Here is a 19,412-nt window from a genome sequence, read left to right as displayed (position 1 = left end):
AGGTTATTGCTGAGCAAGTGCCGCTTGCTGGCACTGTTGATGACACCTTCCATCACTTTACTGATGATTGCAAGTCAACTGATGGGGTGGTAATTGGTTGGGTTGGAATTGTCCTGCTTTTGTGTACAGGACATACCTGAGCAATTTTCCCCATTGTCGGGTAGATGCCAGTGTTGTAGCTATACTGGAACAGCTTGGCTAGGGGTGCGGCAAGTTCTGGAGCACAGGTCTTCAGTATTATTGCTGGAATATTGTCAGGGCCCATAGCCTTTGCAGTATCCAGTGCCTTCAGTCGTTTCTTGATATCACATGGAGTGAATCGAATTGGCTGAAGTCTGGCATCTGTGATGCTGGGGACTTCAGGAGGAGGCTGAGATGGATCATCAACTTGGCACTTCTGGCTGAAGATTGTTGCAAATGCTTCAGCCTTATCTTTCGCACTGATGTGCTGGGCTCCCCCATCATTGAGGATGGGGATATTTGTGGAGCCACCTTCTCCAGTTGGTTGCTTAATTGTCCACCACCATTTACGGCTGGATGTCGCAGGACTGTTGCTATTGCTTGACTACTCTGTGGGACAGCTGTCCCAACTTTGACACAAGCCCTCCGATGTTAGTAAGGGGGACTTTGCAGGGTCGACGGGGCTGGGTTTGCCGGAGTTGTTTCCGGTGCTTAGGTCGATGCCAGGTGGTCTGTCCGGGTTCATTCCTTTTTTATGACTTTGTAGTGGCTAAATACAGCTGAGTGGCTTGATGAGCCATTCCAGAGGGCATGTAAGAGTCAACCACATTGCTGTGGGTCTAGAGGCACATGTAGGCCAGACCAGGTAAGGACAGCAGATTTCCTTCCCTAAAGAACATTAGTGAACCAGATGGGTTTTTATAACAATTGACAATGGTTTCATGGCCATCATTAGACTAGCTTCTTAATTCCAGATTTTTAATCAATTGAATTCAAATTTTACCTTCTGTTGTGGTGGGATTCGAGCTCATGTCCCCAGAGTAATACCCTGGGTCTCTGGGTTACTAGTCCAGTGATCGTGCCACTATGCCACTGCCTCCACTATACAAATTAATTGCCCCCATGCCTGTGGCTGAGTCAATAATTTTGTCACATGTCCGTGGTGCAATGTGTTGCTGCCTATCCCAGTTCTTGAAGCTGCCATAAGTTCAACTATTAATGTTGACCCCCAGCCCTGAAGAGACATGGGCTAAACAAACTGCAGATAGTAAATTGATATGAAGCCAGAGGTGTAAAGGTAGTCAAATGCAAGTTCTGATATCCAAACATTTAAAATACATGGTTTTGTTTACAGATAGTGAAAATGGATATTCTAAAATGTACATTGTATTTTTCAGATAAAGGATTATTGCACAAAGCAATTAACTATGATAATGAAATGCATATAATTGAAGAACTACAGGTTTTCCCTGACTCTGAGCCTGTGCAGACATTACTGTTATCCAAAGGAGTAAGTGTAAACTACATTAATTAATATATTTGTCTCAAAATGATTATAAAAATGAAAATAATCTGACACAGGAACCTGAGTTGCCACATTAACATATTGCTTCTCTTCCTTTAAGAGCATAATTATGATGCTATCTTGTAATGTAGCACCAGGGCTACTGAGATTAATTGGATTTTTCCCGCCAACATTTAATGTTGTAAATGGTAGACTGTTAGTATGGATAGTTTGATTGCATTAAGTCAGTGTTTTAGTTTTTCTGGTGGCTAATGGAGGAGCAAAGTCTTCAGCTGCATTCAACTGAAAAGTTGCCAAATAATTCAGCTGCATCTGAAATAAACAGGAAAGAATCGTATATATTCAATCAGGTGTTGCTGAGAAAAAATTAATTTAAATGTTACTTTTGTAAATAAGACCATTTTGCTGAGATTGTAAGAGATGTATGGCCAGCAGCTTGAGAAATTTAGCTATCATTTCATATGAAACTCTGCAAAAGAGCTTAAAGCTTCAGTGACTGTCACACTTAAAGGCAGCAACGATTTTTTTTGGATTAAACTTTTGTGCAACATATTTGTCATGTCTCTTTTTCTCTGTTATCTCCTTCAGCCATGCAACCGTCCAAGAACTCTGCTTTTCTCCATATCTGGTCTCTTGTGCGTCCCTGATTTCCTTTGCCCCTTCATTTGCAGCTATGCCATTAGTTACTTAGGCACCAAGCTCTGGAATTCCCTCCCTAAACCCACTACAACCCTAACTTTCTCCTCTTTTCAGGGTGCTCCTTAAAACTTACCTTTTTGGTCATGCGTCATATTATCTCTAAGTGGCTTGGTGTCAAATTTTGTCTGATTACACTTTTGTGAAGCACCTTGGGATTTTTGGTAAATGAAAGGTGCTAGAGACAAGCAAGTTCTCATATATTAAAATTTTTAAGTTTAAATATTTGCAGTCAAATTTTGCAACCATTTTTTTCTTATTTTTGGTAGATTATTTAACAGAATATTACAGAATTAAAGCTGCATGGCGATACAGCTTTTTATAGATTTATATGCAGCAAAAGGGGCCGTCATTAGGAACATAAGAACAGGACAGGTCATTCAATCCTTGAACCTGTTGTGCATTCGATTAAACTCCCATTTACCAGCCATGGTTCCATATCCCTTAATATCCTTGCCTAACAGAAATCTATCAGTCTCAATTTTAAAAATTTCAATTGACCTAACCTCAACAACCTCTGTGGTGTGGGGTGGCTTGGTAGGGGTGGGGGAGGTGTGGTGTCAGGGGAAGTGATCCCGATTTATATCTATTGTGTAAAGCACTGCTTTCTCACTTCACCCCTGAATGGCCTGGCTCTAATTTTAGTTTTCAGGTTGTGCCTCCTTTTCTTCCACTTTTCTTTTCCCAACGCATGCAGTTCTCTGCCTTTGTAAATTTGGTGACTCACTTTGGGGTGTGATTTTTATGATCATTGTGCTGATGCTGTTTGTTCATGGAAGTATCACAGCCACATAGCCAAACCTTAAACCTGTTCTCCACAGCTCCAATCTTTTACAGACATCTTTTGTGTTCCCATCACCACCTCAGCTGAGACCAACTAATTCAGTACAGAATTGTGGTCAAACCCAGGACTTTACTGACCTGAATGGATCGGTACTGCACTATGCAATGTATTTACTCACTGAGCTATTGGCGTTTCCTGACTTTCTGTTATAAAAGATGGGCGAAAGATCTGCCATGTTATAACTGTTATCAGGAAAAACTTAGGATCTAAGCTTTACAATAGTGAGAAAAGGCTGGAGAAACTGAAATCTATTTCCTTTCAGTGCTGGAAAAAGAACACATGGACTTGTGATAGTCCCAAGGAGTCTTCAAGGCAGCAGGTTTTTGTGACGTAGAAATTGCCAATAATTCTGACTAACCTTGGAACCAGCCAGGAAAATGTCGTTGAAGCAGAACTCTTTTAGTTTTAAATTCTCTCCTGTATCTTTTTTTCATATTTATGATTGGAATGTGCATGATGTTGGCAAGGCAACATTTTTTTTTAGTTAGTTAGAGATACAGCACTGAAACAGGCCCTTCGGCCCACCAAGTCTGTGCCAACCATCAACCACCCATTTATACTAATCCTACACTAATTCCATATTCCTACCACATCCCCACCTGTCACTATATTTCCCTAGACTAGGGACAATTTATAATGTCCAATTTACCTATCAACCTGCAAGTCTTTCGCATGTGGGAGGAAACCAGAGCACCCGGAGGAAACCCACGCAGACACAGGGTGAACTTGCAAACTCCACACAGGCAGTACCCAGTATTGAACCCGGGTCGCTGGAGCTGTGAGACTGCAGTGCTAACCACTGCGCCACTGTGCACAACCCTAGTTGCCCAGGGGCCATTGAGAGTCACCTGCATAGTTTGAGACTGAAGTCACATGTCGGCCATACCAGGTAAGGATGGCAGGCTCCATTCCTTGAAGGACATTGTCATAAAACTCCAACTGGTTCATCAATCGAGCACCTATTTTTCTAATGTGACAAATTATCAGATTTACTGAATTCAGTTTCGCAACTTGCCATGGTAGGATTTGAACTCGGGACCTCTGGTTTGCTAGTCCTGTACCAGAGTTACTTAGATCTCAACATGGGTACAGCAGCTCAGAATCCCATGTTGTATAAAAGCTGGTCCTCAGTTCTTTTTTCTGCATCACTGACAGCAATATTGTAGCTGTTGCTGTTATGATCAGAAAAGTTCTTAACATCTATATTGGTTTTAGTTTCTTACAACTTTTCTGTTCTCCTCAACTTGACTCATTCAAAGAAATGTTAGCACATTTCCCCCCAAATGAGTGTTCTGGAGGCCATCACATTTTGCTTGTTTCTTCATGTATTTTTTTTCCCTTGAAGACAGCGGCTTCGCTCAATGCAGCTGTGTTAAACAATGAATCTGTTCTGGAGTACACATCGAAACAGAAGCATAGCCAGTCCAAGTCAGAGATTTGTATACATATGGGAAGGAGGTTTTTTTTTATTCATTTCATGGGATGCATGCATCGCTGGCAAGAATAGCATTTGTTGCCCATCCCTAATTGCCTTTCAAAATGTGGTGGTGAGGTGCTTTCTTGAACCGCTGCAATCCGTGTGATGTAGGTACACTAATAGTGCTGTTAGAGAGGATGATACGTGACTTGGAGGGGAACCTTCAGGTGGGTAGTGCCTGCTGCCCTTAGAGGTCACGAGTTTGGAAGATGTTGGCAAGTTGCTGCAGTGCATCTTGTAGATGGTACACACTGCAGTCACAGTGTGACGGTGGTGGAGGACATGATTTTTTAAGGTAGTGAATGGAATGCAAATCAAGCAGGCTGCTTTGTTCTGGATGGTGTTGAGCTTCTTGAGTGTTGGAGCAGGTGTTCCAAGCAAATGGGGAGATTTCCATCACATTCCTGACTTGTGCCTTATTGATGCTGGACAGGCTTTGGGGAGTCAGGAGTTAAATTAGTTGCCACAGAATACTTATCCTCTGACCTGTTCTTGTAACCACGATGTTTATGTGGCTGGTCCAGTTAAGTTTCTGCTCCATGGTGACCCCCAAGATGATGTTGGGTGACTCAGCAATGGTAATGCCATTGAATGTCCAGGGAGTTGGTTAGATTTTCTCTTGCTGGAGATAGCCATTGCCTGGCACTTGTGTGGCATGAATGTTACTTGCCACTTATCAGCCCAAGCCTGAATATTATCCAGGTCTTGCTGCATGTGGGCATGGACTGCTTTAGTATCTGAGGAGTTGCAAATGGATGTGGACACACTGCAATCATCAGCAAACATCTCCACTTCTGACCTTATGATGGAGGGAAGGTCATTGATGAAGCAGCTGAAGATAATTGAGCCTAGGACACTACCCTGAGGAACTCCTGCAGTGATGTCCTGGGGCTGAGAAGATTGGCCTCCAACAACCACAACCATCTTCCTCTGTGCTAGGTATGACACCAGCCAGTGGAGAATATTTCCTCCAATTTCCATTGACTTCAATTTTACTAGTGCTCCTTGATGCCACACTCAGTCAAATGTTGCCCTGATGTCAAGGGCAGTCACTCTCACCTCTGGAATTGTTACGCCTCAAAAGCCCCAACTAAGATAGAAAAGTTACCCTCCACCCCCAAAACAGAGATAACTTCAGAACTGGGAATTTTGATGAGATAAGTATTTTTGATTTTGATTAATTTTTAATGTTCTCTGCTAGCAATGTTTGATGTGATTGAATTTTATTTGATGGTATTCAGAATCTTTCTACAGCTCAACAATGCAGTGGTTTAAATTAATAATATGTTTATTCATGCCAATTGATGTTTGACCTTTCCACTTGTAGAACAAGAAGTATCTCTATGCAGGGTCTCATTCTGGAGTTGTTCAAGCCCCTGTTGCTTTTTGTGAAAAATATAAAACGTGCACGGATTGCATTTTGGCAAGAGATCCCTATTGTGCCTGGAACCCACAAAACAAAAGCTGCATCTGGATTACAAAAGATGATACCTATAAGGGGTATGTGTATTTAACGCAAAATGTCTTAAATTTGTGCAGCTATTGTTAGTTATCCTGTGGGTATCTCACGATATACTAGGTGTTGGAGTGCAGTTTTCGATGTTTACTGTCGTCATGTTGTGCAGTGAATTTATTAAATATATCATGTGACCAACTCACAGGCAGCATATTATTTACCTTACTGATGCTGAAAGATGTAGGCCTTGGAAATATTTAAAATACTGTTTATGTAACACTTTTTATTTTTAAAAAATTGCTCCAGCTGCAAGTTACTTTGTTCTTCCATCCCAGAACCACCACCTACAATTCATGATAAATCAAAGTTGTTTTTGTGCTTTAAAAAAATCCAATCATTCAAATTAAGCAATTTAAATAACATTGCAGACTTCATAGCAGGAAAAATTATTTCAATTAAATAATTTATATAATCCACAATTTAATGCAATGGTTTTTGCCTTATTTTCCACAAAATTTCTGGTATTTGTTTAAGATGCGATTACTTATTTTTTTTTTTCTTTTCGCCTCAAATATTTTTTTTTCGCATGATTATCAAAGATTTTTCTCCCCCCGCCCCGCACCGTATTAGTTAATTCAGTGGATTTGTGGTTCCTGCTGAAGCTGTCATTGGTATATCCCTGCTGAGGGGAGTTATAACTACTGTCGACTTTCCACCACCTGAACAAGTGGCCATTAGCCATGATCCAGGCCTAGCTCATTGATCTCAAACACTGCAGTTTCAGTCGACGTCAAACTTCTTCATATCTCCTTTGCCCCTTGTGCAAATATCAGCGGGTGAGCCCCAGCAAAACAAAGTACATTACCGTTTTCTCAAAACAATTATATAATGGAGTAACTTATACAATATGCTGGGGAAAAAAAGATAATTTTACACTTTTCTGCACCTCATTATTTGTAGATTTTTCTCCCTGGTTTATCACAGTGTACTGTGGACATTGTAATTTCACGAGCAGTTATCTATCGTTACCTGTTTGTCTGCCTTACCCCTGCCCCGCCTTGCCCCGCATCCTCAATAGAACCTGAAATTCCACAGTGCTTTTCTACCTAATTGCCTTTATTGTGCACGCCAGGTGCTGTGGTTCCATGGGACCAGGGTGAAACCACAAATCTCAAGATGCAACTGTCCCCTTCTCTGAAGTTGCAAGAATAGCTAGAAATTCCCAGGCCCAGGCGAAACTGGTAAATCTAGCTCCCAGCTCAAAATAAAAGGGCAGTCCTGTTTGGTGGAAACTTCTTTCAGGCATTTCTAACATAGATTCTTGTCAATTATAGTTTTTTTTCATTCTAACGATTAAGTGTCAGCTGTGGTTCAGTCGATAGCACTCTCCCGGCTTAGTCAGAATATTGTGGAGTCAAGCCTACACCAGAGACTTCAGCATGTAATCTAGGCTGATACTCCAGTGCAATACTAAGGGAGTGCTAAACAGTTGGAGGTGCCGTTTCTTGGTTGATATGTTAAACTGAGGCCACATCTGCCCTCTCAGGTGGACATAAAAGATCCCCATGATATTACTTGAAGAAGAGCAGGGGATTGCTCCCTGATGTCCTGTGCAATATTTACCCCACAGTCAACATCACTTAAACAGATTATCTGGTTATTATCGGGTTGCTATTTTTGGGACCTTTCTGTGTGCTAATTGGCTGGCACACTTCCCAGATTACAACAGTGACTCTACTTCAAAAGTCCTCCATTGGCTGTAAAGCACTGTTGGATGTTCTGAGTTTGTGAAAGGCGCTATATAAATGCAAGATTACTTTGGCTGACTATAAATATGAAACCCAGAGGAATGATTGTTTTGGCATGTGGCATGCTAGTTGTAAGACTTTCTAATTGTATAAGTATATTGTACTACATTCTTCTTTAAATGTTTTCACCAAATATATACTGTAGTTGTTTCCAACTGTTAATTATAGATCTGAATTGTTTTCTTTCCACAGCAATTTGATGCAGTATCTGAATGGAACTGCAGCTCCTTGCAGAACTGAAGATGGTATGTGGACAAATGCTCATGCTCATCATTAACTGCATGCCCTTTAATTGTCTTAGCTCTACACATCAGGAAGTAATCCACAAGTCAAGTAACTGCTGGCAGCATATGAGCTTTTCACAGACAGTTAAAAATGATCTAGAAACATAGATTTGATATCTGTTGCATTAAATCTTGTTTACTGCAATTCTAAAGATACATTATTGACAAATGAATCATCCTTTATCATTGGTCTTGTGCATAAAGAAACTAGAACTCCCTGATGATCCAAATCTGCATTGACTGTCACAAACCTGATGAAATACGGAGAAGCATTGTAAATGAAAATTGCATTTAAATCATGAACTTGGGAAGCTGCAGTGACACAACACCTTGGAGCATCAGCATGTGCTGTTTATATTTCCATCTAGAATTTTTTTCTATTCATTCATGGGATGTGAGCGTCACTGGCAAGGCCAGCATTTGTTGTCCATCTTTAATAGCCTTTGAGAAGGTGGTGGTGGTGAGCAGCCTTCTTGAACCGCTACAGTCCATGTGGTGTAGGTACACCCACAGAGCTGTTAGGAAGGGAGATCCAAGTTTTGATCCAATGACAGTGAAGGAATATATGTTACTTTGGACCTGGTAATGTGTAATGAAACAGGATTAATGAAAGGTCTTGTGGTAAAGGATCTTTTAGGCAAAAGTGATCATAACATGATAGAATTTCACAATCAGTTGGAGGGTGAGAAATGCGGGTCCCTAACTAGTGTCTTAAACATAAATAAAGGCAATTAAAGAGTATAAAGACAGTTGGCTAAAGTAGATTGGGAAAATAGGTTAAAAAGTAAGATGGTAGCAAAGCAGTGACAGACATTTAAGGAGATATTTCATAACTCTCAACAACAGACAGTAAAAACTTTTACAAATACATAAAAAGGAAAAGAGTACCTAAAGTTAGCGTTGGTCCCTTAGAGGGTAAAACTGGGGAATTAATAATGGGGAAACAAGGAAATGGCAGAAGCTTTGAACAAGTATTTTTTTTATCTGTCTTCACAGTTAAAGACACAAAAAGCATCCCAAGAATAGGAGAAAATCAGGAGGCAAAAGACAGGGAGATACTTAAAACAATCACTATCACTAGAGTAAAAGTAATGGCAATACTAATGAGACGAAAGGCTGACCAGTCCCCTGGACCTGATGGCCTGCATCCTAGGGTCTTAAAAGAAGTGACTGCAGAGATAGTGGATGCATTGGTTGTAATCTTGCGGATTGGAAAAATGCAAATGTAGCACCACTGTTCAAGAAAGGAGGGAGACAAAAAGCTGGAAACTGTAGGCCAGCAGCCTAACATTTGCGGTTGGGAAAATGCTAGAATCCATTATTAGAGGTATTAGCAGGACATTTAGAAAATCACAATACAATCACGCTGAGTCAACATGGTTTTGTGAAAGAGAAATCCTGTTTGACAAATTTATTGGAGTTCTTTGAGGATGTAACAAGCAGGGTGGACAAAGGGAAAGCAGTGTATTGTATTTGGATTTCCAAAAGGCATTCGATAAGGTGCCAGATAAAAGGTTACTACACAAGATAGGAGCTCATTGTGTTGGGGATGATATATTAGCATAGATAGAGGACTGGCTAACTAGCAGGAAACAGAGAGTCGAGATAAATGGGCCATTTTCAGGATGGCAAATGAACTAGTGGAGTGCCACAGGGATTAATGCTGGAGCCTCAACTATTTACAGTCTATATTAATGACTTTCATGAAGGTACCGAGTGTATTGTAGCCATATTTGCTGGCGATACGAAGATAGGTAGGAAAGCAAGTTGTGAGGATGATCCAAATAGTCATGCAATGGGAAATAGATAGGTTGAATGAGTGGGAAAAAATTTGGCAGATGTCGTATAATGCGGAAAAATGTGAGGTTATCCACTTTGACAGGAAGAATAGAAAAGCAGAATATTATTTAAATAGAGAGACACTGCAGAGTGCTGCGGTACAGAGGGACCTGGATGTCCTTGTACATGAATCACAAAAAGTCAGCTTGCAGGTACAGCAAGTAATTGGGAAGGCAAGTGGAATGTTGGCCTTCATTGCAAGGGAGATGGAGTAGAAAAGTAGGGAAGTCTTGCTCCAACTGTACAGGGCATTGGTGAGACCGCACCTAGAGTACTGTGTACAGTTTTGGTTACCTTATTTGGGGAGGGACATACTTGTATTGGAAGCAGTTCAGAAAAGATTCACCAGGCTGATTCCTGTGATGAAGGGGTTGTCTTATGAGGAGAGGTTGAGCAGGTTGGGTGCATACTCGTAGTTTAGAATATTGAGAGGTGGTCTAATTGGAACATATAAGATTGTGAGCAGGCTTGACATGGTAGCTGCTGAGAGGATGTTTCCCCTTGTGGGGGAATCTAGACTAGGGGGCACTGTTTCAAATTAAGGGGTCTCCTATTTAAGACGGAGATGAGGAGGAATTTTTTCTCTGAGGGTTGTTAGTGTTTGGAATTCTCTTCCCCAGAGAGCAGTGAAGGCTGGGTCATTGAATATATTCAAGGCGGAGTTAGACAGATTTTTGATCTACAAGGGAGTTGAGGGTTGCTGGGGGCAGGCAGGAAAGTGGAGTTAAGGCCACAATCAATTCAGCCATGATCTTATTGAATGGTGAAGCAGGCTCGTGGGGCTGAATGGCCTACTGCTGCTCCTACTGCTTATGTTCTTACAGTTTTTTATATTCGTTTCATGGGATGGGGGTGTTGCTGGCAAGGCCTGCGTTTGTTGCCCATCCTAATTACCTTTGAGAAGGTGAGTTGCCTTCTTGAACCACTAGAGTCCAGTTCCAAGTCAGGATGATGTGTGGCTTGGAGAGGAATTTGGTGTTCCCATGTGTCTGCTGCTCTTGTCCTTCTAGGTGATAGATGTTGTGGGTTTGAATGGTGCTGTTGAAGGTGCCTTGGTAATTTGCTGCAGTGTATTGTGTAGTTGGTACAGACTGCAGTCACTGTATGCTGGTGGTGGAGGGAGTGCCAATCAAACAGGTTGTTTTTTCCGGGATGGTGTTGAGCATCTTGAGTGTTGTTGGAGCTGCACTCATCCAGGCAAGTGGATAGTATTCCATCACTTTCCTGACTTGTGCCTTGCAGGTGGTGGACAGGCTTTGGGGAGTCAGGGGGTGAGTTATTCTCCACTGAGTTCCCAGCCCTAAGCTTCTCTTATAGCTACAGTATTTATATGGCTGGTCCAGTTAAGTTTCTGGTCAATGGTATCCCCCCAGGATGTTGATAGTGGGGGATTCATTGTTGGTAATGCTGTTGGACATCAAGGGGAGATGGTTAGATTCCCTCTTGTTGGAGATGGTCAATATTACTTGCCACTTTTTAGCTCAAGCCTCAATGTTGTCCAAGTCTTGCTACATGCAGACATGGACTGCTTCTGTATCTGAGGAGTTGCGAATGCTACTGAACACTGTGCACTGATCAGTTAACATTCCCATTTCTGACCTTGCAATGGAGGGAAGGTCATTGTTAAAGCAGCTGAAGATGGTTGAGCCTAGGACACTAACTGAGATAATTGGCCACCAATAACCACAACCATCTTCCTTTGTGCTAAGTATGACTCCAGCCAGTGGAGAGGTTTCCCACTGATTCCCATTGACTTCAGTTTTGCTAATGTTCCTTGATGCTGCACCTGGTCAAATGCTGCTTTCATGTCGAGGACAGTCATTCTCTCCTCACCACTGGAATTCAGCTCTTTTGTCCATGTTTGGAGCAAGACTGTAATGAGATCTGGAGCAGCGTTCCCCTGGTGGAAGCCAAACTGCACATCAGTGAGCAGGTTATCGCTGAGTAAGTGCCGCTTGATAGCATTGTCAGTGACACCTTCCATCACTTTAGTGCTGATTGAGAGTAGACTCAATGATTGATTGGATGGTAATGGGCTGGATTGCTTTATGTGGACAGGACATAACTGGGCAATGTTCAACATTGCTGGGTAGATGCCAGTGTTGTAGCTGTACTGGAACAGCTCAGCTAGGGGCACAGCTAGTTCTGGAGTCCAAGTGTTCAGTTCTACTGCTAGGATGTTGTCAGGCCACATAGCCTTTGCTGTATGCAGTGCCTTCAGTCGTTTCTTGATATTATGTGGAGTGAATTGAATTGGCTGAAGACTGGCATCTGTGATGCTGGGGACCTCAGGAGGAGGCCGAGATGGATCATCCAGTTTGCACTTCTGGCTGAAGATGGTTGCAAATATTTCAGCCTTTTCTTGTACTGACTTGCTGCACTCCCACATCATTGAGGATGGGGATGTTTTTGAAGCCTTCTCCTCCAGTCAGTTGTTTAATTGTCCACCACGAGTCATGAATGGATGTGGCAGGACTGCAGAGCTTTGATCTGATCCATTGGTTGTGGGATAGCTTAGGTCTGCCTATCCCAGGGTTGTCCATCATACAGCCTGTGGGCCAGGATCCGGCCCACCAAAGGCTTCCATCCGGCCTGCACATGTATTTCAGAGATGGGAAAATTTCTATTGTTGTCTTTCAGAAAGGCTTTTAAAAAATTGCATTGTCAGTTTCACAGCTGACAGGTACTGACACTGGGAGCAACAGCTTTCCAACTTTGGACAGATTCGGGGTTTTCTGGCCCCTTCTGACTTTTTTTTAAAAACCCGCTTGAAAACCCCGAATCTGAAAGAAGTTGGGAAAACGCTGTTCCCGCTCCCAGCACCTGTCAGCTGCGAAATTGACAGGTTGATTTTAAAATTGATTTTTAAAAAATCGGACCAGTCACAAAGCTGCTGTGAGGGGCGTTCCTGCTGTCTGCAACTGTCAAAGAGAGAGGTGGGGGACAGTGAAAGAGGGGGGGGGTGGGGGGAGACGGAGAAAGAGAGAGGGGGGCCCCGTGCAGAGAGTGAGAGCGAGGGGTTGGGGGACAGAGAAAGAGAGTGAGGGGTGTGACAGAGAGAGCGACATAGAGAAAGCAGAGCAGAACGTGGGAGGGATGGGGGGGAATGACACAGAGTTGGGGGGGCAGGGGGGAAACATGGGCAAAGAGAGAGTGATCAAGATCACGCCTGACAGATGGACATCTATCCAGAATACTCCGCATCACTACAACAAATGTATGGGCAAACATTGACTACTTGTGCAAGCAGAAAAATGCCAGGTATCTCACTAAATCAGTGTCCAACATAGTGATGAGAAAGTAAGTCAATAAATTAATCTTCTCATTTAAAGTTTCTTCACAAAAATGTGCACTTGTTGTTTTGATTAATAGCAAGATAAATTTTTAATGCCTTCATCTTTTCAAAATTGTTTATCCGGCCCCCTATGTAAGAAAAAAGGTGTAGGTCAGGATTTCATGGAGTCCGATGCCTGGAGTGCTGGGTCCGATGTTCCTGCGGTGGTGAGGCTCCCCCCCCACCCCCCACCCACTGCTGGGTGACGGGGCCCAGTTTACATTTTTAAATAAAGGCAATAAATACATTTAAATACCATTCACTGCGATCTTACCTTCTTCCCGGGATCTTCTGAGTGGCGGCCGGCACTTGCACGCCTTCACTTTTCCGTCCAATGAAAGCAGGTACCACCTTAGTGGGGGGGGGGGGGGGTACTTATGATTTTTAGTGCAGTGGGGGAGGGGGGTAAGGGGTGAGTCACGTCTGCACTTTGATCAGTTTGTGGGGGTGCTGTTGGGGGCGGAGGAGGTCTTGTCTTGAAGGTAAGTGTTTTGGGGGGGTGGAGGAGAGGACAATTTCTACATTTAATTATTAGAGCGGGGGAAGGAGTGATGGGTTATATTGCGGTGCACTGGTGGGGGGTAGTCCTTTAAAAATTTAAATGAATCAGCAGGGCTGGCTGCCCTTTAAATATGGCATCAGCGCTTGCACACAGGCAGCTGACTCTGTTGCCGGTGTCACAAAGCCCGCCCGTTCCACATGATGGGTTGTGGGGGGTAGGGGGTGGTGGGGTGCAGCCTGACTGGCCCATTATCCTGGGCTGCCACGAGGTAGATTGCAGCAACACGACTGCATGCGATCCGGATATGCGGGCTGCCATTTTTTCCGCCTGTAATGTGCCCCCCCCACCCCCCACCCCCCACCCACCACACACAGAAAAGTTGGACAACCCTGGTCTATCCTGTGCAGCTTCTGCTGTTTAGCATGCATGTTGTCCTGTGTTGTCTCTTCACCAGTTTGGCATCTCATTTTTGTGTCTGTCTGGTGATGCTCCTGGCATGCTGTCCTGCATTGTAGAGCAGGAACTATTAGATAAATGAAACCTGACAGCTGATTGGTTGGCTGAATAAAGTTTTTTGTTTGCAATCTTTTTACCTTCATGTGGTGTTTTACTGGCTGGGCATTTTATGCCTGCTGCATAATTACCTTTGGGAACAGGCAAATATGGTTAATGAATATAGCTGACCTCCAGATAAATATTTGCCTGGTTCAAATATGTAAATCTAATCAGACCATATAGTTCACTCTACTTTATGCAGAATTTTAGGTCCCCAGCGTAAGTTTATAGAAGTTTGCTACATGTGCAAAAGTTTTGCAACTCTTCATATTTTCATTTCCCAGCCCATTTAAAATCAAAACAGTAGATTCTGGATATATTTGAACATTGGTAAGTGGGCTTAAAGTATTAATAGTGTTTGTAATTGCATTTCAATTTGAATTTTTTTTTGTTCATTTCATGGATGTGAGTGTCGCTGGCAAGGCAAGCATTTGTTGCCCATCCATAATTGCCCTTGAGAAGGGGCTGGTGAGCTGCCTTCTTGAACCACTGTAGTCCATCTGGTGCTGGTACACCCACAGTGCTGTTGGGGAGGGAATTGGTGTGTGGCTTGGAAGGGAACTTGAAGGTGGTGGTGTTCCCATGTGTTAGATGTAACACATTAAATTTAATGGATTGAAGTATAAATAATTCAAAATTGTTCTTTGTAATGAAACAGAACTGGAAGTCTTTAAGCCATTACCATTTTGGAGTGTGCATTTCTTACAGTTGAGCTCTATATAAATTTTGAATATTCATGTATTCTCCTGTGGCTGTACTATGAGCTTGCAATGCAGGAATAGCAGTTTGGCAGTACTGTCAATGTTGAAAAGAATTACCAGATTTATTTTATATTTTATTTCATAGTGGGATCTGCATCATCTGAAGAACACAAAGTGGAGCAAGGAGGATTTCAAGAACTGAAGTGCCTACCTATGTCTAGACTGGCTAAAGTTATGTGGAAGTTAAATAACAAAACTCTAAATGAGAATTCAAAGTATCGAATTGTTGAAAACAATTTGCTGATTTTCTCTGTTACTGAAGAAGATTCTGGTACCTATGATTGCTGGACAGTAGAAACTGTGAAGGGAAACCTGTACGAACAGCTGGTGAAAAGGTATTCTCTGATCGTAGAGGGTCCACCTAAAGTTGTAACAACGTCCCCAACTGCACCATTTACTAAGATGGAAGGTAATTCTGCAACAACTCAGACAAGCACAGATAAAGAACGAAGGTCTCCTCCCACTATCACCCCCCAGATTCAAACTGATGTGTCCACTTCAACTGTGTTGTACACTTCAGTTTCCACATTCTCAATCCCGATGTTTTTAAATACTGATAATTATGCAGATGATTCAGCAGTAGATACTAAAGCTGTCAGTGAGCCTTCAACGGCTGAAAGAAATGATACCATTCTGTTAGTTTCCCTTGTGCTGATTACACTTCTTTTCCTGATACTAGTTGGTTACAATTGTTACATGAAATACTTGCCGGGTCCTTGTCTGAAGTTACGCTTGTATGTAGTCGGTGATGGAAAGAAGCCAGAATTCGATTATGATGTGTCTGAGGAGCTGGTTAAACAACAGGCAGTGAAAATCAATTCAGATAATCAAGGTAGTGAGCAGATTGCTGCTGGTGACAAGGGTTATGAAACTGAATCAGACTGTGGGAATGGCAAAATTCCTAATACAGAGAAACCCCAAGAGCTCATGCAAATCCAAGAAAACTACTCCATTGGTTCTGCTGATCCTGAGAAAGATGCAGATATTCCTGATATTAAATTCATTGATGAGGAAGCCCAGAGTCTTTGCTAGCAATTTTCATATTGTTTACAGTTGTACATAGATAAGCTGTTGGCAAGTGTGAGAACAAAGAAAAAAGAGAAAATCATGATGTGCTATCAAAGGTTTTCTATAGATGAAAGAAGTTCTTAGAAAATGACGTTAAAAATGAATATCAATCTCACATGTTCAACCTGCATTATATTCAGCAATCTCAGAATAGTATTCATATGTGCTCAATATGCAGGTGATTTGACTTTCATTCCAAATTGGAAATTATTAGTTTATCAAATTGGTAAATCTCAAAGTGCTGTCCAAATTGGAGCATAAATCTCTTTTTTGCATATACTGTATATGTAGTGTTCTATATTGCACTGATAATTTGAGTAATATTCTGTTAGAAATAATTGTAGATTATTGCTGCATCTAATGTAGGTTGATGCCTTTCTTTATGCTAACATTGTACAGCATCTCAGGGATCAGAGAATGAATGGTAGATTTATGTGTTTAGCTTGTCTGTTGAGTGTAAGAATTAAAGAAAGACGATGTTATACGGACGTCGGGTAACTTTAGATTATAATGTGCGTGTCACAGGACTGTGATTTATAGAACTAATACATTTTAAAAGGAAAAAAGGTACATTGTTAAAATGTTGTTACTGAGCCATGGCCGCAGCATAGGGCCTAGTTGCAAAGACTTTTCATACCTGTGGATGACTTTCAATATTGAGCTGAGCGTTGTACCACCTATATTCGCATTGCCGCAGAGATGGATTTTTCTAACTGGTGTGGCATGGGACAAACTGTATACCATGGACACAAATGAAAAATATCGGTTTGCCACATCCTTTAGACGAGCAAATTCTTAACGGCTGCAAAGTTGTTCCGGTTTCGGTCTGGATTTTGTAAAAGCCTGCTCTGATGGACTTCAGAGGAACTGACAAAACAGCATTGGAACCTGTGTTTTGCTGCTATAGATGTTCAATTGTTTTAGTAACCCACTGAACTGCTATTGAAAATAAGAGCAACTGGTGCAATTAACCAGCTTTTTAATCTCTCACTGCTATGGCAGCAATGTACATTTATATTTTAAGTTTATGTATAACAAGTCATTTCATTTTATTTACTGGCATCTTTATTTGCTTCTGCGTATATAAGCAAAAACAGGTTCCTTTTGAAATTGTTTTATTCAAAAAAAAGGTCTCAAAAGGTTTTATGTAGAGCTATCTTCTAGGGAGGTTGGTGTTCCATGTGGTACATTTAGTGGTATAAGCCAGTTCACAATTGTATAGAAAATTGTGTGTAAAACTACTTTTTATTTTTTTAATTGTGTAAATAGATGTTTAAGGTGGTAAAAGTATCATTTTGTACAGAAACAGCATATTAGACTACTGAAAATTTGATTGAGCCTTGTGTGTTTTCTCAATCTGCCTTGCCACGCCAAAATTTTATGTAGTCCTTAAATACCACTGCTTCTGTAACTTCTGTCTGACTCGGTCCATTAATCTCTTTTTATCCTTTAATGCATGACCAATCTTCTTGATAATTTTCGTATCTGTAGAACTCTGTTCAGTTTGTGCCTTTCTGTCTCACGGCTTCTCCTGTTTTACCTTTCACTCCTATCGGTCCCTTCTCCACCTGTTGGGCCTGGTCCACCTCCTTCCTTTGCTATAACCCCATCTGAAGGGTCTTCTCATGATTGGTCCAGTGCAGACAGTACTGTGGTCCAGCTGTTGCCACCACTGCTGAGCGACCAGATACACACTGTGTATAGCCCTGGATCTGTTCACCTCTTCTGTCAAGCTATTGGTGAGTGAGCATCTGCTAACAGGAGTAATGAACTTTCTGTGTATATTAGGTGGGTGGAGGGGGAGAGGCAAAACTGTCCTTTTTAATACTGTGAAAATACTTTCCTTCTCTTTACCAAGGAAGAATGTTTTAAATGTAGTAAATGAGCACATAAGTTTGAAATTTTATAAAGTTTTGTAAGTCCAGAACCAGTCCCTGAGATCCTGTTAGAATCTTTTATTGTACAATATTGTAAACTGAGCTTATAGGGGACCTGGAAAAACGTTCTCATTTTTATATCGTTCACCCTGACCACTAGTTTGTTATACGTGGTACTGCACAATTTTTGCTTAAGTGTATATGTGGGTTGGCTACTTTTAATTATAAGCTAAAATAGTTTCTTTTTAAACAGAATTGCACAATAAAACTCAAAGCAAATATTCATTGTACTTTATTAGATTTATACTCGCAAAATAACATGCATGTGTTGTGAACATGGCGCAAAACAATGCAAATCTTATCTAATTGTTACTTTTCGTACATACCATTCTTGAATGGTACACTTTATTGCACAACTCACAGCTGCTTGAGTTGCAACTAATTTAGTATTACGTATAGTATGAATCGATTAAAGGGTGAATTTCCTTGGGGCTTCTCCCACTGTGCCATCATAGCCTTGGCTGAACTTCAGCATATGCATTTACATATGTAAATGGAGTTTCCGGAACTATGGCCATGAAGCAGCAGAAGCCCCAAGGAAATTTGTCCCCTGTATTTGAAACTGGCTGGTTAGCTGACAAAGGGCATTAATTCCTGATCGTGGGTCTGTGGTTTGTTAACAGCACAAAAGTAATTGCTGGGAGATTCAAATTGGAATCTTGATCTTGATCAAGATTGACGCCCATAATGTTTCTAAAGCGATCATATTTGTAAATAAACTCAATTAAGTTTGTTGATTAATAATGGTTGCTTAATTGTGCATGTTCTGGCTGAACCTGAAAAATCACTCTATATCTGACATTTGTTGAGTTTTGTCATATAAAAATCTTGCTTTAAAAACTAAGCTAAATATGTTTTCACATTTCTTTTCAGGAGATGAGTGACATAATTTATTTCCTGATGGATTGTTTTTAGATTGGAAAGCAAGAGCAATTGGCCTAAAATAGGAAACTTGATTTTGGTTGCTTAGTGTAAGAAACCAGTTCAGGCCTTGTTGGGTTAATAACTGGTAGCCCACGTTATCTTACTCGATGGTGAATGCTCAGATGAGACTGTTCGAGACAAGAAAGTAGCTGACGACAAAATTTATTGGTTCTGGAAATTGACCAGTGTAAGGGCAATAGATCAACAACCAGAGTACCCAAGTTTTTTTTTCTGTTGAGACCTAATTAAAATGACTAAATATGAATTTAGAACAATTGTGTTACAGAGGGTGCAAAAATCCTGAACCCCGACCCCCAACAGATGAATTCTGTGACTAGGAAAGCAAACGTTTGTTGTTGAGTAAAACTGCATCATTGTCTGAATTAATTGTATGCACAGCTTAGATCACTTTAGCTATGGTTATTTGCTATTGTAGCTACA

At 41.4% G+C, this 19,412-nt stretch overlaps 1 protein-coding gene across 9 annotated transcripts in view; it reads left to right on the top strand.

Annotated features, from left to right (window-relative positions):
- sema4d (sema domain, immunoglobulin domain (Ig), transmembrane domain (TM) and short cytoplasmic domain, (semaphorin) 4D) overlaps positions 1–19,412 on the top strand; it is a 254,692-nt gene that overhangs the window by 184,396 nt on the left and 50,884 nt on the right. For 6 of the 9 annotated variants that reach the window (XM_068030126.1, XM_068030125.1, XM_068030127.1 and 3 more), the window contains 4 exons: positions 1,359–1,471; positions 5,831–6,003; positions 7,960–8,012; positions 15,128–17,560. In XM_068030126.1, coding sequence (XP_067886227.1) covers positions 1,359–1,471; positions 5,831–6,003; positions 7,960–8,012; positions 15,128–16,074 — 1,286 coding nt within the window. In that variant the 3' untranslated portion in view covers positions 16,075–17,560. Of the gene's footprint in view, positions 1–1,358; positions 1,472–5,830; positions 6,004–7,959; positions 8,013–15,127; positions 17,561–19,412 lie in introns of those variants that run through there. The other 3 variants (XM_068030134.1, XM_068030133.1, XM_068030132.1) reach the window with 1 other exon arrangement.

This window comes from Heterodontus francisci, chromosome 4 (assembly GCF_036365525.1).
Source record: "Heterodontus francisci isolate sHetFra1 chromosome 4, sHetFra1.hap1, whole genome shotgun sequence".
Classification (NCBI taxonomy): domain Eukaryota; kingdom Metazoa; phylum Chordata; class Chondrichthyes; order Heterodontiformes; family Heterodontidae; genus Heterodontus; species Heterodontus francisci.
Note: the sequence above shows the minus strand (reverse complement) of the source record. Positions and strands in the feature narration are given on the sequence as shown.